Source organism: Vanessa cardui, chromosome 30 (assembly GCF_905220365.1).
Source record: "Vanessa cardui chromosome 30, ilVanCard2.1, whole genome shotgun sequence".
NCBI classification, from domain to species: domain Eukaryota; kingdom Metazoa; phylum Arthropoda; class Insecta; order Lepidoptera; family Nymphalidae; genus Vanessa; species Vanessa cardui.
Genome location: NC_061152.1, coordinates 1,074,510 through 1,100,422, shown reverse-complemented (window position 1 = coordinate 1,100,422; position 25,913 = coordinate 1,074,510). Strand labels below are relative to the sequence as shown.

General features: G+C 35.1%; 1 protein-coding gene across 6 annotated transcripts in view; it reads left to right on the top strand.

The window, feature by feature from the left end:
- LOC124542178 (segmentation protein cap'n'collar-like) overlaps positions 1-25,913 on the top strand; it is a 142,094-nt gene that overhangs the window by 30,106 nt on the left and 86,075 nt on the right. For 2 of the 6 annotated variants that reach the window (XM_047120113.1, XM_047120116.1), the window contains exon 2: positions 16,741-18,148. The exons of 1 other annotated variant lie outside the window; for it this stretch is intronic. In XM_047120113.1, the coding sequence (XP_046976069.1) occupies positions 17,063-18,148 (1,086 nt within the window). In that variant the 5' untranslated portion in view covers positions 16,741-17,062. Of the gene's footprint in view, positions 1-16,332; positions 18,149-25,913 lie in introns of those variants that run through there. 3 more of the 6 variants (XM_047120115.1, XM_047120112.1, XM_047120117.1) reach the window with 3 other exon arrangements.

Genomic DNA, 25,913 nt, shown 5'->3' with positions numbered 1-25,913 from the left:
ATCAATAGTGGCTGTCATGCATACTAATATAATAAAATTGGTACATATAGCACTTTCTTCTATTCTATTCGTCAATATTTAAATTTTTTTATGTTGACGAGTTCCTTTTTAAAAAACATTTTGTATATAAAAAGAATTTATATAAAATTTTCAATAATTATTATGATTTGACCATTTTGTTAACGCAAATATAATATAAATTAATATTGTCCATACAAGCGTTATCTATTTATATGTTTCTTACTAAGTAACAGACTGTCTGCATAAATATAGCTCGGCAGGGCTAAGGCCGTCGCCTTTCGAGATGGTTCAGCTTGTATTACACCACACTGTTATAATGAGAATAGGACATGTGGCATAATATCTCTATGAAGTTTATGTCAACAGAGTATAAAATTTATATAATTTATCTTATGTAGTGTTACCAACATAACAAACTATTATTATACATGAAAAGTTGCCACTGATTTCCTTGTCAGTTTGTCGGTAGAATCTACATTCCGAACTGTACTAGCTTAATAAATAATCTTGTTTTTTTTTTTACTTGAGGCAAGAGTAACCCCATGTATAGATATGACTTAAATATATATTCAATTTATTAATTAACTTTATTTAGTTGTTTAATGCAACCTATTTGGTATCACAAAGAAAATGCAAATATTTGTTTGTTTGTTAGTTACCCTTTCATATGACATTTTCAACTGATTGTGACATTTTCTATAAATGGGGTGAAGATTAAGGCAAAGGGTACAAAACACCAACCCCTCCATGTATCTTGTCAGTCAACTCGTTGAATTTAAGAAACTTAAATAATAATATCTAAGATTACAAATTTATATACATATGCCACGCGCGGCTTTGTTTGACAGATATTCTCGTATAAAAAAGTAGCCTATTTTTAATTAAATTAACATTACATAGTAAACAAAGTTGCTTACCGCTGTCTGACCCTATGTATGCTTAGATCTTTGAAATTACACCACGGATTTTGACGCTGTTTCTTTTAATAGATAGAGTGATTCAAAAGAAAGGTTTATATGTATAATACATGGCACAATATAATAGAGAAACACTAATAGTTTTACAAGTATTAAATACGCCAGTAGAAAGTATAATATTTATTTATAAGTTGACTTTCTCTTGTTTTTTTTTTAATAATTCGTTTTCGCGGGAAAACATCTTGTATTATTTTATACAGCCATAGTTCTAAAATCGATTACAATCGGAAATACGGATACACTAAAAAAATATGAGTTTATTAAATATATAATTATAATATGAATGTATTAGCATAAAGAATTATTTCTAACACAAGTTTTAATGTGATGTATTATCACCTTGCATCCGTGCGAAACCGTGGCGTTTCGCTAGTATCAGTATAGATGAGTACGTAAATAGTAGAAAGAAGATAATATTTATTAGAACGTCCTTGCGAATGTTCGGACGTGGGTTCGTTGACCGTGCTTGCTAAATATAATCGCGCTCACGTCGTCGATCTTGGAAAAAAGTCGTAACGATTTTACGCGTTTTGAAGGTTAATGCTAAAAAATAGATCTGTATTACGGTTGGATGGTTTTATTTAGGTTGATCTTAACAGCGAGAAAGTTTGTTTCCTTTTTAAGTTTGATAGATTTAGTGGTGATTTTAAAAGCGCGCGAAAACTTGACGTTTCTTGTTTCGATATGAAACCGCGTTTGTCTGTTTTGCTTGACGCATGCGCTGAGCTAAAAGTTTTTTTTTTTTTATTTTATTTGACAATGATTAAAAATTGAAAAATTAAAGGTACTTATTATTCCTGTTTGCTATAAATGTATATATATATTTTTTTAAATAGAAATAATGATGATAATGAAATATGTATCGTACAAAGTATGCGAAGTGCAGCCAAAGTAATATTTGTTAAATATTATTTTACGTCTTTGTTTTATGTAATTTATCTGTGTAATGTCAACTTTCGCGGTCACCTGGTTTTTTTGGCGGCAAAAGAAACGAAAGATCATAAGATTCTTTTTTATTTTTAATATTCTTTTAACGGCGTTTTTGTGTCTCAAAACACGAAAACGTACAGTTATACAATTGTTATTTTTTATTAACAACGCGATAATCCGCATCTTTTGAATATAACTTTCTAATATTTTAAATCTAGTCAATCTGTTGGGATAAGTTTACATGTACCCGCTAATTATGCCATACAAGGGTTGATTTACTTCTTTTCTTATTTTGAAATAATGTTTACATAGGTTCTAAAGAACTGTATTCTCATAAGAATTCAAGTTTCACTTAAAAGTAAGTGTTTTTAACCTCTAATATTAATAAAACATTGGTTTGTTTAAATTATACTTTAATTAATAAATTATAATATAATCAGTTTGATTGGCTTGGGCTGTGAAGTATCCTACGTGATGTCATATTAATTGATAAATTAAAAAAAAAATAAAGAACTTGATGAGTTTGGATTCGAAATTTAAGTAACTATTCATTTAATTATTTTGACAGAATTATACTGGTAATTTAGCTATATAAAATCTACTTGAATGAATAATTTAGATTTCAAGTAACTAATTAATTACGATATAAGTAAAAATTGCGTGTTTAAAAAATTGCGTGATGCTTGACAGTGTTGTATTTCATATACAGCCTAATAGAGAAAAAAAAATATTCCAGTATTTTATAACAGAGACTACAAATAAAGAAAAAAAAAAACTTGTGTAGTTGGTACAATTTTTATGCGGCTTACATTAGACTGCCTGAAATCTTTATGTAAAGAAATAAGCGTTATGCCCACTCCAGGAGGCTTTGCCATCTCTATCTTTTTATTTTATACCGGTTTAAGTATTATTAATATTTATTTGTCATATTAATATTAATATATATCTAAAGGAACTTCATTCCAACATTGTGGCATACAACTTGCTTTTCTTTTTTAATTTTCATTACGAAACATTTAAAAAAGTTAGGTTGGTATATTTTTGTTAATTTTGCATTGATATAACTGTTATTGTTATCCGGTCAGTCACACTGTGACTAATGGTCACGTGACTATGACGTAAACTCCGAATTTCTTGTCGTATACACACCGGTTATTATCTGTATTAAGTTATGATTTTTCGTAATTGAGTTACAAACATTTATGAGATCACGTGGTCATTAGATTGCGGTATCGTTGCTTTTAATATAGATAAGATATTTATGTCAAGTGCATTGTTCCGCCATTATGAATTTTCCCGCCAATCGTATTTGTTTCATTGTCGTTTTATTTAGGCAAAGGTAAAGCGATGATACAGCCATAACAATATGACAATTAATAGAACACAAAAATTCTTTTTTTGAAAACCATTTCAATGTTTGGGAAAATAATTAAAGTTTTTTAAAATTTTATTGCCATCAATAAAAACAATATTACGGAGGAGCGTTTATTGTTTAGGTAAATATTAATGTAGGTGTTACGTTCATCGTTCTGTGTGGGTTGTGTGATCTTGGGGGATAAGTCATCGTCATTAAAGAGGTTTCGTCATAATGCAATTGTTTTCGTGAGCCATAACGTTGGCTGTTTGTTGATATACCTTTTTGTATTAAGTAGTAATTCAGCTAGTTTTTTTTTTTTAAATATGCTGTCATAAATTTATAATCTATAATTCTAATATAGTTTTGGATTAAAGACTTACTAATCTGTCATTGATTAAAAATAGAACCTCTCTGTTTTCATAGCTAGTATTAATGATAATAGTGGTCGCTGATTGGTCGAAATTCAACTGTCATTCCGTTTTTTGTGTGTTACAAGGCACAGATGATTTCGCCAAAGTCGTATTCGATGAGGAAACACTATGAAAATAGAACCATGTGTCATTGATTTTTAACTTTGACACGACGTTGCCATTGGCGATATGAACGTACACTATGAATGTTTCCTATTACATATGTGTGTAACGTATGACACACACATAAATGATTTTTATTAACTAACTAGAGACTTGTCCTGACTTTGTATGGGTGCAATGCTGATACTAAATATACTACAGAATGTCTTACAAAGTTCACAGTTTTTCAGTCATTTGACGATTAAAACCGCTACGTTTTTCTTACGAATTTTTTTATGGTATAGTTTGGCGGACGAGCATATGGGTCACCTGATGATAAGTGGTCACCATCACCCACAGACAATGACGCTGTAAGAAATATTAACTGTTCCTTACATCGTCAATGCGCCACCAACCTTGGGAACTGAGATGTTATGTCCCTTGTGCCTGTAGTTACACTGGCTGACATCACTTTAGGAACAAAAATGAACCGTGTTTCTCTACTATATTGGGTATGTATTATACATATAAACCTTGCTCTTGAATAAAACTGTCTATTTAAAAAAAACCGCATCAAAATCCGTTGCGTAATTTTAAAGATCTAAGCATATATATGGACAGACAGCGGTAAGCAACTTTGTTTTATACTATGTAATGTTATAATCTTGTATTGAGTAATCGTCCTTATTTATTAATGTTATTTGACAAGCTTGAAAATTTCTCCATATTTGATAAAATACCGTCATTTTATAAAACCACGGTTCGTCTGTTTTGTTTCAACGCAATTTAGGACAGTAGGACAAAAATCTTCAACGCTGGTTCGTTTGTGAATGCATGGAGAACAGCTACGGATTCTCCCGCGATTTTGTAATCATAACCTTAAATTGTCACAATTACTTTTAACAATAAATCGTCAGTGGAAAGAAATAAATCACATTTTCCAAAAGCACCTTTTTGGCGCTTAAGCCCTTTTTCCTTTCAATGGACGATGGGATGTTTCAAACTGATATATGATTCCTTAAAACGATCTCGTTTAGGATTAAGAATTGATCTAGAATCTACATTTAGAATATTTCTGTAATTAGAGATTACTTCATACTACTAGCTGTTCCCAAGATCTTGTACGCATTTGAATTAAAAATATATATATTGTAGCCTAAGTTACTCCTTATTATATCAGTTATCTGCCAGTGAAAGTCCCGTCAAAATCGGTCCAGCCGTTCTAGAGATGAACCGGTACAAACAGACAGACAGCCAAAAATTGTAAAAAATGTTATTTTGGTATATGTACCTTGCATTGAGTAAAAAGGCTATTTTAATATTACAAACATACACTGAATTTACAATGTGAGCCGAATATCCGCATCAAACAAATAACGAGATGAATCTCTAAACAACACTGCCGTGCACAGTTCACCTTGCCGCAGTCGGAACACATTCAACCCGTTATCCTGTAATTTGTAAGTTTCCCGAAATAAATTCAATGATCTTATCTCGACAGTACTTGCTTTGATATTTCCCTTGAATCATGCCAAGAAAATCGTTGGAAATATGGCGTTGATATACATTTGAAACGAGGTTTGTATTTTCACTAGCGACCCGACCCGACTTCGCACGAGTACAATACTAAATATACTATATTTGTTTATGTACGACATCACATTACAATCTTCTAGAATCATCAGTGTTTCAGTACTATGTTGTCCGTGTATTATATACAAAAACCTTCCTCTCGAATAGCTCTATCTATTAAAAAATCCGCATCAAAATCCGTTGCGTAGTTTTGAAGATTTAAGCATACATAGGGATATAGGGATAGAGAAAACGACTTTGTTTTATACTCTATATCTACCAAGATGTACTTAAGGCTCACGTTGGGCGCCAATTTTGATATCCTGTAAAGTCCTTACGAACGTTCTTTAAATCGTTTGTCTTCTATATTCAAAAATAGAATATAATCAAAAAACTTCTTATGACATATGTACCATAAGAGTGTTTAATTTCACCGAAATTCTGGCACATGTGCATTACACCAACCCAAAATATGTTCCAAAAGTAAAGTAACATTAAATGTAAATTACCCACCGCTGGGCTACGGCCTCCTCTTCCATTAAGGACAGGGTTTGGAACATATTCCACCACGCTGTTTCAATGCAGGACTGTGTAATGCACATGTGGCAGAATTTCGATTAAATTAGACACATGTAGGTTTGATCACGATGTTTTCCTTCACCGCCGAGTACGAGATGAATTATAAACACAAATTAAGCACATATATATACTGGTGCTTGCCTGGGTTTGAACCCGCAATCATCGGTTAAGATGCACGCGTTCTAACCACTGGGTCATCTAAGCTCATTTGTGCCAAACCCTCTCCTTAATGGGAAAGAAGGCCTCAGTCTAGCCGTGAGAAATTTACAAGCTATTACTGAAGGTTTTAAATACCGTTTTAAAACTTATCATATGAAAGGTTTAAGCTCATAATATAAACAATAATTTGTTAATAAATGATAATGTACTAAAAACAAAATGGAGTGGGCGGTGACATCAAGGCAATATTTAATTTCTGAGATTACACCGACCTCGCATTACTCTCAAAGGACGGACATACGTCACAATTAATTTCACTCGTGTATTTTAAGAGCCCTACTTCATTATTGTTGTGCTAATTTGACAAACCAACATTATCCAGTGTCTTTACACACTTGGTGTTTCTTTGTTGATTTTGAGTTACCCAGTGTGTAGATAGGAGACACAGACCCGTAATCATAATTCGACTTTTAAGTAGTATAATATTTTTCATTTCATTTTACTTAGGAGGACTCTAAAAATATGTTGAATACGCAATTATTTTTATTACTTTTTAGTGCGTATTCATTTGTTTTAAAATAGTGTTTTGTTTGAAGTCGGTTTTCTTTTTCTTAAAATTTTTATTTATTAATTGATTATTTATCTATCAATTTCTTATGTTTAAACTTGCCAAAGTTCCACAAAAGTTCGTTTAGTATTTGTCCGTTATTTTTATTCGAATTTCGAACATGTTATTGAAACAAATCGATATTAAAGATGAAGCCCCATACAGAGATATCTATGACCTTATGAGTAAAACAGCTTCATCAACTAAGGTTCTAACTAATGTGTTTATAATTCATCTCGTGCTCGGTGAAAGAAAACATCGTGAGAAACACAACTGAAGTTGTAAGGCTTAAAAAAGCCTGTGTCCTGTCCTGCTAAACTTGCTTCATTCCAATTTCTTCAAATCTGGTTCAATTATGTGGCTGTCAAACTGCAGTCTTTACTATCACGTTTTTTTCTATCTTCTTCTTATATGTAAATATAAATAAAATACATGTTCTAACTGGCTGATTCGTCGAGCGTAAACTACTTAAGTTAGGGCCGTCAAATTTGGTGAGTTTTGTTCAATAGACACTCACTAAGACAACCTTCAAACAACCACAATATTACAAAGTATTGCTGTATGGGATACCCCTTTTTTTGACTGAAAAGGCTTTTTCAAAAAAGGCATTACGCGCTTCCCGTACTTGATGGAAGTGGTGGGGTGTGGTTGCTCGCCAGTGCCCAGGACGCCTAGCACGCCCCGGCACACCTGAATACCCACTAAAACCAGCGGTACCCTTTCCGTCTCCACTCCTTGGGGGAAGGTGTCAGGTTATGAGAGATTGTACTTACTATGGGACTAAACTATGGGATACCTAGGTAATGATTGCCGGGTATCTTTGCACGAAGCCCTATCACCAAGTAAATTATAATATATCGCTCATATTTATTTAAAGATATGATTTTAATGCCAGCAAATTAGGTCATCTTGAGAAGGGCATCGGAGATGTGATCCTTGAAAATGTGCACACGCTCTAAAATTACAACGTCCTAAATATTTTGATATTTGTGCCAGTTTCAATGAAAGTAACAAGTATTTATTAAATATTTACCATCTGCCCTGTTTAAGGTTGTGCGATATGGCCCTGTGGTTTGAACGCGTGCATCTTAACCGATGATTGCGAGTTCAAACCTAAGCAATCACCACTGAATATTCGTGTGCTTAATTTGTGTTTCTAATTCATCTCGAGGGGAAACTAGCATTTTTCAAATTTCATAGAAATCCGCATTAGAATGGCATGGTAGAATATATTCCAATCCTATTCCTCAAGGGGAGAGGTGGCCTTAGCCCAGCAGTGGGAAAATTACAGGCTGTTGTTTAATTTTAGTATGTAAATATTAGCCAGTCGACCATTTTTCCCTAAGCCTTTGTCTGACGTAGCTAGTTCTACCTCTCGTGCTGAACTTGACAAATAGATTTGGTGCTCTTTGTGTAGTTAGGGGTGATGCGTTCGACCGCTCCACCACTAGTCCGATATTCTACCGCCAAATAACAGTTCTCAATATATTATATTGCTACAGAAGCCAGTAAGTGTAACTACAGGCACAAGGGACATAACATCTTAGTTCCCAAGGTTGACGCATTGGCGATAAAAGGAATGGTGAATGTTTCATACCACCATTGTCTGTGGGCGGTGGTGACCACTTACCATCAGGTGACCCATACGCTCCGCCAATCAATAGCTTAAAAAACTCGTATATTTGTAAACAATGTATGTAATATGTAATTTATTGATGGTATTTGTTTGTTGCCTGTAATTATACCAGCACACCAATGATTTACGTAGAATAGAACGATACAAAAGCATCTGTGGAAAATTTGCTGTTGATTAGGTGATACTTATCCAAACTAGTTTGAACTGGATCACGGTACAGTTGACAATGTATGCTAGCGATCCGCCCTGGATGCACACGCGAGGTTATATTTCATTTTAGAAGGATCATAACCTATACTAAAACCTTAATAAATTTATTCACCTAAAACTTCCTTATGGATACCTCCGTCTATTAGTGAAAACCGCATGAAAATCTGTTCAGTAAATTCAAGTTTATCGCGAACATACAGACAAACGCATCAGGGGGACTTTGTTTTATACCTCGATCATATCACGAAACACATAAATATATTTTATGTATCATAAACCATTTTAAAAATATCCTTGAGATATTCTACCATCAGGTGGACATATGCTCTTTTGGCGTCTAATAAACGATAAAAAAAGTTAAACTAAGAATCGAATTAGTGTCATTTTATGTAATACCATATATGTCACTGTCACTGTACGTTTCGCGCCTTTTTTAATCTGTGGTAAATCAAAGCCCGCCAATACATAAAAGGCAAGGAAACGACGTATTCGTCATTATGTTCCGTCCTTATCTAATTTCATATAAGGGAAAGGGAAGGTGACACGTTATCCTTAGCTTCGCTCTGCCCTTTCTGTTACAAGGTGACTCGGTTTTAAAGTAAATACGTTAGAAATAGTTTCCAACAATTATCGCTAATCCGTCGAGGTTATTTTTCCAATTGTTTACAACCATTCAGAGTACGAAGGCAATGGTTCCTTGGTATTGTGAGTTAAGAATTTAAAAAAAAACAATTTGATGACGTAAATCGCATTATATTTGCATTTACATTTCAAACTAATTTAATTTACTTTAATTATCAATAATGGCAATACTAAAATGCGATTTCGCGCATCTTGATTCGTTTTGACAGATGATCTTATATTTTTATAATCTGTTTAAGTTCGAAATGTTATAAACCACTATCCCAAAGGTAATGAAAATCAAAACAAAACAAAATATTCTTTATTTAAATATAGAATAAGAAATTTTAAATAGTTATGTTACCAGTTCCGAAAGTAGATTCTATCGAGAAGAACCATTACGTTGTATGTTACAAAAGAAACAAAATTATAATATTTAAAAAACGTTCTATTTTCAAATTATTTTTCTTCAAAGTATAAAATCGATAGTTTATACATTTTCGAACGTTCATACGCGCTGAATAAATTTAAACTAAAAAACATTGTTTTCGAACGATAATATCGCTTTACCTTGAACTCTCTAGCGGGCGTACGAAAAAGATCGACGTAAGGTAAACGGCGCGAAACGCCATTTTAATTAGTATTCTAAATTCAAATGCGGATCAATGACCAAACGTTTGACAGATAATGAATTATCTAAATAATACATATGTTATCTCTTTGATCCGTTGTAATATTACGTGGAGTATTACAATTTTTAGTAAATTTTATTATTTAATTTAGAATTAATCATGTTATATTTTTTAGTTAACTTACTTCGCTCCGTTCGTTCCGGATTATCTCTGTAACGGCTGGACCGATTTTAACGGGACTTTCACTGGCAGATAGCTGATGGAATAAAGAGTAATTTAGACTGCTTTTATTTTTTAAATATACATGAAATAATTAAAGAAATATTACTTTTTATTAATTACTTGTTAAATTTACTGGGTCCCGGTAGTCACTTAATATTGTTCAACCGCCAAGCATTAGTATTGTTAGGTTCCGGTTTGGAGGGTGAGTGAGCCAGTGTACAAAGAAAAATAACTCCACAGTTCTATGGTCGATGGCCAATGGCTAAACATTCTAAATAGTAGCAATCAAATCTGACCTCGAATCATTCACAGACCCAAATATACCACAAGTTTTCCATATACGCCATGATGGAAATAAAAAAGGCGGTAGAAAGTTCGCGAAATATCAAGAGAAAGTAGAATAACAGACGCGAAAGCGTTTATTTTCGTTATAACAATTAAAAAATTGCGTTACTTCATACTCGGCTGGCTTTTATTTGTTATATTTTCAAATTTGGAATAGAATAAAACAGTTTGAATTAAGAACGTAATTTTTTTCACTAACGTTCTCAATCTTTGGATGGTTTAGTCTTTTTTTTTTATTTGGGCAAAGCGTAAACATTTTACAGCCATCACATATGTAGTTTCTAATTAATTATTTTCATTGTTATAAAATTTATATTGTTAATATTGCAGGTTTAATTTTCGAGTTATTAATTTAATTAAACGATTAATCATGTGATTTATTTATTTTAATTAATTGTAAAGATAAAATGATGATACAAAAACTTTAACATATATTAATTTGATCTACGCAATACTGAAATAGACACGTGCTAAACAAAGAATCATAAATCTAAAAACGCAATGCGCACGCGCAGGCAACGCCCTAATTAAATGCAATTTATTTTTATCTATGATTATAAAGGCGCGAGTGCAATCGCACGACTTATATACACGTGAAGGAAAGCGAAATTATGTTAAGAACTAGCGTAGTGGCCCAGTGGTTAGAACGCGTGCATCTTAACCGATGACAGCGGGTTCACATCCAAGAACTGAATATTTATGTGCGTCATTTGTGTTTATAATTCATCTCGTGCTCGGTTAAGGAAAACAACGCTAGGGATAGAAATTCTGCCATATGTGTATTCCAACAACCCGCATTGGAACAGCGTGGTGATGTTCCAAACCTTCTCCTCAAAGGGAGACACTTTAGCCCAGCAGTGGGAAATTTACAGGCTGCTTTTGTAGCGACCCGCCCGATATGACGTCACAGTAGAATCTTCTAAAATTATCAGCGTTTTTTTACTATATTGTCCATGTACTGTATACAAAAACCTTCCTCTCGAATCGCTCTATCTATTAAAAAAACTACATCAAAATCCGTTGCCTGGTTTTAAAGATATAAGCATACATAGGGATATATGGAGAGAAGCGACTTTGTTTTGTACTATGTAATGATATTTACGGAGAAATATGTGTTGTTTTTATTTTTCAAAGTATATTTTTGGTGCAAGGTCGTTCCAATGAGATTTTAATAAGGAGGTTGAATATAACAACTAGCTATAGATTTACAGATAAAATATGAATATTGTTAAGATGTATGTAATGTAATTTTAGCAGTGGCGGATTTACCAATAGGCTAAGTAGGCTGTAGCTTAGGGATCGGGGGCTGCCGCTGGTAGGGTTGCATACCCTTTTTTTTTCTTTTTTTTTTTCTCGCTGGTAAAACGCCTTACGCGCTTCCCCCACGTGATGGAAAGTGGGGGGGGGGGTGTGGGACTCCCCGGAGCCCTAGACGCCGAGTGCGCCCAAGTACGCCGGGTTTACCCACTAAAAAACCAGCGGTACCCTCTCCGTCTTTCGATTGACGCCACGGGATCGCTTACGCATGCTACCGTGACGCGGTTGCATACCCTGGGCGATCCCGTTGCCGCACCACTCGGCATGGTGGAAACCCGAGGATGGTTTTAGTGGGTAGGACAGGGCCTTCTGCCCTGGCACGGTTGAGTCCCACATTTACGTCTCCCGCCCGGCCGGTGGACCGCGACGGGAGACGTAAATGCCTTTCCTCGTAAAAGAAAAAATAAGAGGCTGGAGTCTAGGGCGGCAGATTTAGAAGGGCGGGCAAATTTAGCCAAATATGTTTTTTATTATAGAAATAAAAAATACTTATAATTATATGTATACACATTATTTCCGTAATCTGTATACTCGTCACTTTATAGCGGCTTGCAAAAATAATCCAGTAACTAACAGCAATATTTTCTAGTTCACAGTCGTACTAATAATGGGAAAAAGCTGATGTAATGAGGACGATGGAACATAAATCATACACTTTCAATTTCAGAATAAACGTTTAAAATAAGAAATAGTGTTACATGCCCGTATTAAATGCTATGACATATAAAATAATATTAATTACAGTTGTACAAATTATCGATCAATTAATAACAATAATTGTATATAATAAATTCAATAGCCCCTGCTATATTCATAATATGCAATGATAAAATTTGAGTGTCTGTTTGTAATATTAAAATAGCCCTTTTTTTACTCAATGCGTATGTATATAAATACACGGTACATGTTCCAAAATATCATTTTTTACAATTTTTGTCCGGCTGTCTATTCCGGCTAATCTCTGGAACGGCTGGACCGATTTTGACGGGATTTTCACTGGCAGATAACTGATATAGGAAGGAGTAACTTAGGCTACAATATATTTTTTTTTATTTCAAATGCGTACAAGGTCTCGGGAACAGCTAGTCTGATATAAATTATGATATAGATTCCAATGACATATCACCGTAGTGATTAGGGATACTCTCTAACATATATATATTTATATATGTATTTGATTTAAATTAAAGCTAGGAAAACTCTAGTTCGTAATGTAGATCGAATAGCGTATGTTGCCAAGAAACCCAGTAGTTAGTCTTTGTTATTAAATTATATCAAAATTGTAAACAGATGTTTTGACGTTTATAAACTTTTTTTTTTGAATTTCTGACCATGATCCAAATTTATGAATCCTTATATTTTGTGTAATATTTAATGTAATATAAAAGTAACTTACCATATACAATGTTTATGGCTCTGGTGCAATATAATAATGTAAATACTTTTAGTTTTTTTTTTTTAATTGTATCGTTAGTTCCTGAGATTGCGCCCTACAAACATGCAGAACCTCTTTGTTATATTATTATAAATCATAGATGACATTCCGTCAGTTGTCAGGTTGGTGGCACATTGACGATGTAAAGAATAGTTAATATTTTCACAGCGTCATTGTCTATGGGTGATGGTGACCACTTACTATCAGGTGGCCCATATGCTCGCCGCCAACCTATAAAAAAAACGGCACAAACATTGTTATCGTGAGTGTAAAATTATTTAAAATGTTCGTCCATCTTGGATGAGCGCCATGACGGGTAACGGCCGCTAAGTCATTCGAAAGACGAATTCAAAAAGGGAACGCAGTAAAACTCCGTTGCATTTATTATCTGTTTCAAATGTACATGCGAATTTTATGTATAAATAAAATTGTAATGTATGTTTGTGATAATATATATTATATAAATAATAAATGCGTAAAAAATTAAATTTTTATTAAAGTTTTCACGTACCGTAGTCTGTTTGTGTGTTCCCTTCGCTTTTCATTTTTTAACGTTTAACTGTATTCCAATTTCAAATAAAATCAATTGTATTAAATTATACGGTTTTCAAAGTATCTGAGTCGAGATGGCCCAGTGGTTAGAACGCGTGCATCCTAACCGACGATTGCGGGTTCAAACACAGGCAAGCACCGTTATATATATGTGGTTAATTTGTGTTTATAATTCATCTCGTGCTCGGTAAAGGAAAACATCGTGAGGAAAGCATGTGTCTAATTTCATCGATATTCTGCCACATGTGCATTCCACCAACCCGCATTGGAACAGACTCTCCTTAATGGAAGAGGAGGCCTTATCTCAGCAGTGGGAAGTGTACAGGCTGTTACTTTACTTTACTACTTTAATGCCTGACACATGACAACCAAATAAAACGCAAGCGAAGCCGCGGGCGTCTACTAGTCTAGTAGCAATGTAAAGTCTGTGTGTGTATATATTTGTTTTAATGACAGACCCGTCATTTTTGAAGTCTTTGTCTGAAAGTACATTGTTGTTTTTTTTTTTTTTTAATTTTTTGGCGCGCATCCGTAATATTTTATCTTGTTTCGTCGTTCGGATATTTTTATTTTACGTTTCGTTAATGCATTGTATACTTATGTATATAGTTTTTTTTCATGCTAATAATAAGGTTACGTAGGGGATTTTATTTAAAGTATGCTAGTGATGACTATTTTATAAAAGCGGTATTCAATTTTTAAATTCTTGGGGTGGCCAGTCAATTCGTCCTCGTTAAAAATCATGAATGAAGGAAATTAGTAAGCTAAGGAAAGACTTAAGATTTTCTTTATTAGATGAAGCCTCGGGCGACAAGTAATATAACCACAGAGTAAATATAAAATGCCTTCCAAACACATTTGATATTGTTAGCAAATTTTTACTAAATATAATAATGATAATTATTATATATATTGTGTTACGGTATGAAAAGAGTTCCAGTGTAATCACAGGCGATATAAAAGCTTAGATCGTTTTACAGTTAAACTACGATTATCCGAACGCAGACATAGTTTTAAGTTTCAAACATACGTTAAATTATCCGAACGCTACCAGTCGTACGTCAAATAAAAATTGACGATTTTATAAAAATAATATTTCATTATTTCTAATTTTAAATTGAAAATAAAATATCGTACTATAGTACGACACAACTTAGATGTAGCATCGCCGAATTCAATAAAACCGATTCGCACAACCAATAGAAACAGCTCGATATCGCGCCACTCGACGCTATTCGTCGCTATAGATTCCCGCGTCAGTTCGACCCGAGACAGCGAGTGCGTGTAAAGCGACGCGTCGAATTGACGAATATATTAAGTCGTGTGATATTACAAGTTATTACGTTTGTGTAAAGATCATATTCACATGAGAAATAAATATTGATAATTTGGTATGGCGTACTTAATTCGGATGTAAGTTGTGTCGTACTATACCTTATTATGTATCTTTCTTTATGACAATATATACATACATAACGTAATTACTAATATATCAATAAGCGTGATTACTGATACACGTGTGTCGTGATGCAGCTGACATCAGCGCCAAGGATTGTGAAGCAGCAACCATTGGTTTTCGAAAGATTCTCGATCAATAATGTTAGTAGGGTATGAAAATCAAAATCAAAATATACTTTATTCAAGTGGCCTTTTACAAGCACTTTTGAATCGTCATTTAACAATTAAGTGAAGCTACCACCGGTTCGGAAAGTAGATTCTTCCGAGATGAACCAGCAAGAAGCTCAGTAGTTACTCTATTTCAACATTTAAAAAAATACGGTCATGTTAGTTAATACAATTATTTAAATTAATATATCCTGCCTGGAAGTCAACAGGTATTAATTCCACGCTTTTTCAAACGTTTTTGATAAAACAGAACGTTTTATGAAAAACTTTTTTAAAATGCCAAGAAATACCGCTAAACAGTAATACTTACCATGGTGAGTGAGCCGGTGTACAAGGCTGGTGGTATATAGGCGTCATGACCACCTACCAGCATTCACGTTGGTACATCAAAAACAGTTAGCGATAATCAACGGTTTACGTAAATGTAACCGCGCAATATTTAATTCGTTATTTCGTACCAAGTAATGAGAAAGCCGATGTAAACGCAGTGACTATCTAACTGTTCAACATAGATTGCTGGTTTTGTACGCAATAATGTTTGAAATTTACTTGATTCCGCATCGATGTAATGCATAAGTATTTTTTGTTTTGTGTTTACGAATTACTATACCGTTGACGTATTATATGGAGACCGAAATTCGAACTTCTAAAAATTCAAATAATTTTAATTTAAAAATCGAACGTTAATGCTGTTTTTTTTGTAAGTTTAAAGTTCAGTTGAGTTGAAAAAAACTGGGCTTGAAATACAAACTTCCAATAATCGAAATAATTTATTTAAAAATCGAACGTTACTCTTATGTTTGTTTTGTAAGTTTAAAGTTCATCTTGTATTGAAAAAAATAAAGACATAAATTCGAACATCCTAAAATTCAAATAATTTTAATTTAAAAATCGAACGTTTTTTTGTTAAGTTTAAAGTTCATTCTGTATTGAAATGGTAATACAAATCGTATGCTTCGTTGTCTGTGGACGGCTGGACTAAAGGCCAGGCGGTCTGGTCATTGAACGCGTATGTTATTCTTTATTTCGTCGCAGTAGCTCGTCGAGCGTCACGGCGCGCGCGCGCGTGTCGTGTCACTTCAGACAAAGACATTGTTTCGTGTTAACGCGCGAATCTTAAACTCTCGATCATTTCAAATTTGGAATTGGGTGTTTTATCGTGTCGACTTTTTAATTCAATTTTTTTTTTTTAATAAAATAATTTCAATTGGGATTTTAAATTAGTGCTATTATCAATTGATGTCAAATGTTAATGAATTCTCGTAATTAATTCAGTATCGAGGAAAGTTTCATTTAAACATGTGCATATATAAGTTGTGCGTAATAATATAAGTTGTTGGTCCATTTTTGAAATTAAAAAAAATAAATATAGTATAAAATAGCGTCCTTTGTTAAAGACTGCCGTATTCAAGGTTACGTTGCCTGCTTAGGTCTACACGAGGACTAGAGAACTAATTGGCTCGCGGCCAGTGTTAACTAAAAATTTATCCTAGTGACTCAGTGATAATGTTCCCTTGGAAAATGTTCGCGGAAAACGAGAGGAACGTGCCCAAGTGTTCGTGACGTTTCGACAAGATGTCACCCGACAAACGCAAAAGGAAAATCAACGAAAACACACAAACAAACAAAATTAATCGGACTTGAGTTTAGCTCAGTGATAATAATATACGCGTTCGATTATGATCTCATTAATTTAGTGCTCAACTACAAACAAAGACTGAATATAAATAAGTTCGAAAAAATAAAACAAAAATGATAGCGCTGAAGAAGTTCTACGGCGACGAACTGCTCCGCTTGGCACTGGTCCTGAGCCTCCTCAAAGCGAACCCAGACGATTACTTCGAGCTGGAGACGCAGCAGCTCGCAGGTCTCCACATATCGAACGGGTCCGACTGGTCCCTAGAACAGGAAGCGAGGACTCTAATCAGACCGAGGTTCGTACACCCGAAATCCCTCGATCACATTCTGGTTAACTACGAAAGGCAATTATTCGAGGAGTTAAATTCTCTAGGTCGGTACAATTACTTGGAAAACAATGCCCGGATATGGTATAATCAGGGTTCAATTCATACATATTTAGTTAATGACGTTGCGACTGATACAGTCGTGCCTGGGCTGTCCCAGGAGGCGGTCGATGACGCCCAGGACAATGTATCGGCTGATGAAAACGTCGCGCAGGAAGTGAAGGTAGAGGAGGAAACCCAAGCGGACCAACCCGACGCTGTTGTAACCCTATCAGCGGACTTCCTGCAAAATCACACGGAGTCTGATATATTTGCGGAGATATCAAGTCGATCTTTCGATGTGAATGAGTTTCTGATACCAAATGAGATGCAGATCAAGAAGGAGCAGGATTCAGACGAGGATATCGTCGTGAGGGTCAAGAAGGAAAGGGAGGATGACGACGATTTGTACAGCGATAACGCTATCGACGATTATGTACCGTATTTCTCGGCGAAAGCGGGCAAGTTGGAGGTCGGTGAACCGAATTCGGTCTTTCACCAGAATTTAGCCGATCTCCAGGATTACGAGGAACTGTTCGACGATGTCAAGGAGCTAAAGAATGACCTGGAATGCTTGGATGTTAAGCAGCAGCAAGAGAACTTGGAACAGTACCTTTTGGAGAACACGCCGTTGGATACGGAGGCGTACGAATTGGCGCCAATGTTCGAAGAGGAGTTGGTGTTGGACGTGAAGAGGGAGAGAGCTAGCACGAGTTTTACGTCGGCTAGTTCGAGTGGTGTGAGCGAGATGGATACGTCCTCTGTTTCGGATATGCCAGATGTTAAATTGGAGCCCGATGAAGGGCATCACAGCGGGGATGAGCTAACTCAGGAGGTGAGTCTTATCATACATTTAGTGGGTCATATGTTTGTCGTGGCCCAGTGGTTAGAACACGTGCATCTTAACCGATGATTACGGGTTCAAACCCAGGCGAGCACCGCTGATTCATGTGCTTAATTTGACTTTATAATTCATCTCGTGCTCAGCGGTGAAGGAAAACATCGTGAGGAAACCTGCATGTGACAAATTTCATAAAAATTCTGCCACATGTGTATTCCACCATTATTGGAACAGCGTGGTGGAATATGTTCCAAACCTTCTCCTCAAAGGGAGAGGAGGCCTTTAGCCCAGCAGTGGGAATTTACAGACTGTTGTTGTATGTTTGACTACGAGTAAATTCTTGTTTACGTTTGTGATTGTATTGTAAACAACAGGTTTTGCCAAATGTTTTGCTCGATTTTGAGGACGTATTTACCAAAATATATCTGTCTCTTTCTGACCACGATGTATTCGCATTTGGGGCGGATTTCTGTCTCGTGTAGGGTATGTCGTTAACCCCCGACGCGAAGGGTTATTAATTCGGAGATTTTGTATATGTCTGCTCTTTTGTCTCAAAACGAATGGACGGTTTTGTAAATTATTTTCAATCAATAACATTCTTAGCAATATTTACGCTTAAATTTTGTTTTTAAAACGCTATCCTGTACAGTACGGTCAGCATAATAAATAATGAAATAACTAACAACAACAGTATATTTCCCACTGATGGGATAAGATCTCGTCCCTTTGAGGAGTTTTGGAATACATTCCACTACGCTGTTCCAATGTAGGTTGGTGGAATGAATTATGGCAGAATTTCGATGAAATAAGACACATGCAGGTTTCCTTACGATGTTTTCCTGAATGATGATGAATTATAAGCACGTAGTAGTTTGACGGTTCTCTTCAGTAGAATCTATTTTCCGAACTGGTGGTAACTTTACATTTTATTCAACCCTATATGATTCGAAAGTAATTTTAAAGAATGTCAAGTATAGATAATTTTGATTTTAAATTGATTTAATTTTCATGGATATTGGACTCTTTATATATTAGTGTATTGTCATCATTACATAGCAGACAAAGTTGCTTATCGATCTGTATATATGTATGCTTAGATCATTAAAATTGCGCAACGGATTTTGATGCGGATTTTTTTTAATAGATAGAGCGATTCGAGAGGAAGGTTTTTGTGTATAATACATGGACAATATAGTAAAGAAACGCTGATAATTTTAGTAGTTTCTATTGTCTTGCATTGCACTTGTGCGGCCGTGCTCGTTAGTAAGTTTTTCTACTATATTGTACATGTATTATATACATAAACCTTCCTCTTGAATCAATCTATCTATTGAAAAAAACCTCATCAAAATCCGTTGCGTAATTTCAAAGATCTAAGCATACATAGATACAGATCGATAAGCGACTTTGTTTTATACTATGTAATAATAATACATAAATAAGGAACTATTTGTCACATATATAATGTAATATGTTAATCAAATATATGTTCATTATACTATATGTAGATATGTTATGTAGCGGTTTGATTAATCAAATGGTTATCATCAGATGGTCATTTGTTTTGCTGATAGCGCCAACAGTACTGCGTCTTTTATTTTTAATGGGATTGGTTTCGAACAAGCTATTAGACCACTTGATGGTAAGTGGTCACCACCAATAGACAATGGTCTATATTATATACTTTTGCCCGCGATTTCGTCCGCATAGATTTCGTATTTGTAAAATAGAAGTAAGATGACTCTGATTCGATTTTTTATACCTTGTGTCGGAAAATTACAAATATCTTAAGGTACCATATTTTTTTTCTAAATATAATATAGCCTTTGTTGCTCGTGGGTAATGTAGCTTTCGAACGGTGAAAGATTTTTTTAAATCGGTTCAGTAGTTTTCGAGTTATTTCATTACAAACTAACGAAGTTTTCCTCTTTATAATATTAGTATAGAATATAAAAGTATAGATGTGTCACCAACCTTGGGAACTAAGATGTTATGTCCCTTGTGCCTGTAGTCACACTGGCTCACTCACCCTTCAAACGGGAACACAACAATACTGCGTACTGTTGTTTAGCGGTAGAATATCTATTGTTGCAGTAAATTAAAGATGATTCTTGTTTACTATAAATCACGCAATTTACTAAAATGTAACAATATAAAAAATAATTATTTTTAAAGAGGAAAACTTTCCTAAAAAGTCTTTTGATTGAACGCGAAGATTCGCAGGAGATCCTCTAGTAAAGTAACAGCCTGTAAATTTCCCACTGCTGGGCTAAGACCTCGTAATCAGGAGAGAGTTTGGAACATATTCCACCACGCTGTTCCAATCCGGGTTCGTGGAATGCACATGTGGCAGAATTTCGATGAAATTAGACACATGCATTCCTTACGATGTTTTTCTTTACCGAGCACGAGATGAATTATAAACACAAATTAAGCACATATATATAGTGCTTGGTGGTTTGAACCCTCAATCATCGGTTAAGATGCACGCGTTCTAACCACGCGGCCATCTCAGCTCTCTCTAATAAATAATACCTGAGATTCTCTGATATTACGTTATTTATCTTAATATAATCCTTTCTATATACATTTAAATCGTAATGGTATATAAATGTTAATATAAATACAAATGTGTGAAACATCATTATATATTCCGTATTACATTGTCAAAGTTCGTTGACCTTTTGAGTTTTTTTTTTTATCGACTGTATGTATCGACTAGCAATACGCCCCGGCTTCGCACGGGTGCAATACTGATACTAAATATACTACAGAATTTGTTTATTAACGACATCACATTACATCTGAAATCATCAGTGTTTCTTTGCTATATTGTCCATGTATTATATACAAAAACCTTCTTCTTGAAACACTCTATCTATTAAGAAAACCGCATCAAAATCCGTTGCGTAGTTTCAAAGATTTAAGCACACATAGGGATATAGGGACAGAGAAAGCGACTTTGTTTTATACTATGTAGTGATAATACTGATTATTTGAATAACGATTGGATTTGAACCGACAACCTCACGTACAAACCACTGCGCCACAGCGGCACAGTTTTAAGATTCATCACAAAAACGGGTCGGACGAGTTGTGACGTAGTGTTATGACGTCATCGTGTATGGATATACTAGATTGACAGCTGTAATGATTTAATAAATAAACGCTAATGACTTAGTAGATATTAGGTACGGCTTTGTTTCATACGGTAGCGAGTTCGATTAATTTCAATCGATTGTTTGGAATTAATTATGTGAGCCGAGATGGGTCAGTGGTTAGAACGCGTGCGTCTTAAGCGATGCGGGTTCAAACCTAAGCGAGTACAACTGTTTTGTCATGTGCGACTCAGTGCGCGTTTGAATTTAACAAAATGTTATTGTTGTAGCCTAAGTTACTATCTGTCAGTGAAATTGCCATCAAAATCGGTCCAGCCGTTCCAGAGATTAGGCGGAACAAACAGACAGACAGACCGACAAAAATTGTAAGAAATGTTATTTTGGTATATGTACCGTGTATACAAACATACGCATTGAGTAACAAAGGGCTATTACACAAACAGACACTCCAATTTTATTATATTTATAGATTGTAATTACCTAGGCAAGAGAGACAGCATATATTAATGTTGTCTTAAATTTTCGCGATTATTACACACACGGGTAGACTGTCTACCCGTGACCACGAACGCTGTAAAGTGCTCGAAACGTCGGGATGTCCAAAATAATTAATATACGCGATTAAAATCCGTTATAACTAGTTTTATTTAAAAGCATATAATAATTTCAAAAATATATAAATCTCCCTGAAATTCGCGTATTATTGACCTTGTCTGGGACCTCAAGAATTTGAACGTCTCACCCAAGCGGGCAACGCACTTGGGATCGATAGGGACCCTTGTTCGATTGAGCTGAGATGGCCCAGTGGCTAGAACGCGTGCATCTTAACCTATGATTGCGGGTTCAAACAAGCACCACTATATATATGTGCTTAATATGTGTTTATAATTCATCTCGTGCTCGGTGAAGGAAAACATCGTTAGGAATGCATGTGTCTAATTTCATCGAAATTCAGACACATGTGCATTCCACCGACATGGGAACAGCGTGGCGGAATTTGTTCCAAAACCTCTCTTTAATGCAAGAGGAGGCCTTAACCCAGCAGTGGGAAATTTACAGGCTGATACTTTTTTTTTATCCTTTATTATTTATACTCACTGTAAGACTCGATCTATTTAACTGCACACCTCGGGAATGAGACGGTCGTATCCAGGCTGTTTCGAATAACGAAAATATGCTTATTATAGCCGAGATGGCCCAGTGGTTAGAACGCCTCTTAACCGATGATTGCGGGTTCATAGCACCACTGAATATTCACTCAATTTGTGTTTATAATTCATCTCGTGCTCGGCGGCGAAGGAAAGCAAAGAGTATTCATTACATTTATATAATTCTGTGATTGAATATAACTCAATAACTAGAAGCTATACAGGCTTTATTGATGATTTATAAATATTATATTTAAAATAATTTACCACTCTTAGTGGCAGGGCCTTGTGCACGCCCGTCTGGGTAGGTACCACCCACTCATCAGTTATTCTACCGCCAAATAACAGCACTCAGTATTGTTGTGTTCCGGTTTAAAGGGTGAGCGAGCCAGTGTACCTACAGGCACAAAGGACATAACATCTTAGTTCCCAAGGTAGGTAGCGCATTGACGATGTAAGGAATAGTCAATATTTCTTACAGCGTCATTGTCTATGGGTGTTGGTGACCACTTACCATCAGGTGGCCCATATGCTCGTCCGCCAACCTAAACTTAAAAAAAAGCTAACAATAGGTTGAAAATTTTTGATTCAAAAGACGGAAAAGCATTTTTGAATTAGGTACGTATTTTCCCACGAGTGGGCAAATGTGTTAGTGTCGTATTTGATTATTTATATCGTAATGTCGCATTTGATAATAAAATTTGAAAGGTCAACGAACTTTGATAAGAGCAAATACTTATAATACCTATGCTTACAAATTTCTTAAGAGTTACCAGGAAAGATTTCTACATGAAAGCCTTATGTATGTGATGAAGCTTGGTCATGCTGGTACACCAGGGCTATACTACTTTATTGTATTAGTAAATATCGTGAGGAAACCTGCACGAGTCTAATTTCAAAGACATTCTGGCACATGTGAATCAACTTGCATCCAAAATCAAAATAAACTTTATTCAAGTAGGCTTTTACAAGCACTTTTGAATCGTCATTTTACAACTAAGTGAAGCTACCACCGGTTCGGAATGCAGATTCTACCCATAAGAACCGGCAAGAAACTCAGTAGCTACTCTTTTTAAACATTTAATAATACAGTCATGTTAGTTAAATACAATTATATATGTATGTTATATATCCTGCCTGGAAGTCAACAGGTATTAACTAAGCTTTTGTATCGTCTGCATAATCTTGTACTGAATGATATGACTTCTCCTTAAATTGGAGCTGCTTGCTGCGTGGAATGTGATGCTTCTCAAAGACAGAGATCTTATCCCAGCTGTGGGAACTTTACACGCTGTACGTGTGATCTCAAAGGAGGTAACCAGGCAGGTAATCCAAATGAAATAGTTCAGGTACAGGATATCTTTACGTGCTGTCAGAGGCAAGGTAGACACAGAATCGTAGCGTGCCTTGACGGGGCCCTGTATAAAAAATTGTTTGGGGGCCCTTAGGAAGGATAAAGCGTTCTTACAAAAATAATTGCATAAAATTTAAAGAAATATTTATTCATTATAATTATCTGTCTGTCATCTGTCTTTTGTTTACGTGTGTTAGGGGCCCCCGTAGCCCGGGGGCCCCGTATAATTGATACGGCAGATACGTCGGTAGCTACGCCCCTGGGTAGACACTATACCAACTTCCAGATCTATGGCTGTTTATGAGAATTTTTAGATGGAACAACCCAAGAGTATTTTATTCGCTTGACTTGGAATTTGAACGGAGAACCCCGGGATCTGTAGCCTTATATCCAGCGACTGGACCATGAGGTCAATTATTGGTAATGCCTAACTAAAATGCTATTAAACAAATATACATACATATATGTAGCTTGTTTCGAAGTAGTATATAATCAGTACATAGTATAAAACAAAGTCGCTTTCTCTGTCCCTATGTATATAAATATAAATAAATATGAGACAACATCACGTACATTACTCTGATCCCAATGTAAGTAGCTGAAGCACTTGTGTTGTGGAAATCAGAAGTAACGACGGCACCACAAACACCCAGACCCAAGGCAACATAGAAAACTAATGGTAATCTACATCGACTCGGCCGGACGAACCCGGGACCTCGGAGTGCCGTATCCCCGAAAACCGGTGTACACACCACTCGACCACTGAGGTCGTCAAATGTATGCTTTTGTCTTTAAAACTACGCAACGGATTTTGTTGCAGTATTTTAAATACATATAGTTCTATGTATAATACATGAATAATATAGTAGAAAAACACTGATAATTTTAGAAGTTTGTAATGTGATGTCGTTAATAAACAAATTCTGTTGTATATTTTTGTATCACGTGCGAAGCTGGGGCGAGTTTTGTATATAATACTTCTGTAACCAATGATATACTAGTAAACAGATATGTTATACCCATACTAAACAACAGAAAAAAGTGTGCCGCGCCGGGGACCGTTTACATTTCGTTACAAGTAAAAAGGATGGCTTGATAAAACAATAAGTAAAAGGGATAACTAGATGTTTTAATTACGCAAAACGTATTACTACGTAATTATGATTTATTATAACGTATTACTACGTAAAACGACTAAAGGCAAACGTCCCAATTAGGACGTTTTCTAGTCTTCACTTTTTGCGCGTTAATAACATATATGTTTACTTTTCTGCGGTGAGATTCGAGTTTCTTGTTAGATAATGAGTTCGAATAGAGAGTACACATTTGGCTAGATTTTCTTAAACGTGGCGTTGATCGATCTGATAGATAATTACAGCTATATATTTGGATATTGATAACACGTGCTGCTTTCAATAATATATAAATATGATCTTACAATGTATGTTGGTGTGCTATGCGATCTGTTAGTAATATTGTCGAGATAATTTTGAAATAGAGTAACTACTGAGTTTCTTGCCGGTTCTTCTCGGTGGAATCTACTTTCAGAACCGGTGGTAGCTTCACTTAATTGTTAAATGACGACAATGACGACGACACATATGGTAGAATTTCAATGAAATTAGACACATGCAGGTTTCCTCACGATGTTTTCCTTCACCGCCGAGCACGAGATGAATTATAAACACAAATTAAGCACATATATACAGCGGTGCTTGCCTGGGTTTGAACACGAAATCATCGGTTAAAATGCACGCGTTCCAACCACTCGGCCACATCGATTTATATAATAATATTATTCGCTTTCATTTCGCTTCTTCGCTCAACTGCATTCAGTACTTAAATATTTCTTCTTTGTATCGTCATAATAATTTATTACAATGTTTTTTTTTTTTACGTTTATGTTAACTTGATATTAAAGTGGAGGATTTCTAGAATGTGACGGATAGCCGCCATTTTGAATACTTGTTTTATTTTTCTCAACAATATAATAATATTTCGAAATAAGTTTTTATATGTTTTTTGTGTAAAGATATGTTTGAAACAGATTGTAACGCCATCTATTGAGTCCAATCTATACTGTATTCATAAAAACAAAATCGTCGAAATCATAAATTAATTAAAAAAAAATTAAAAGC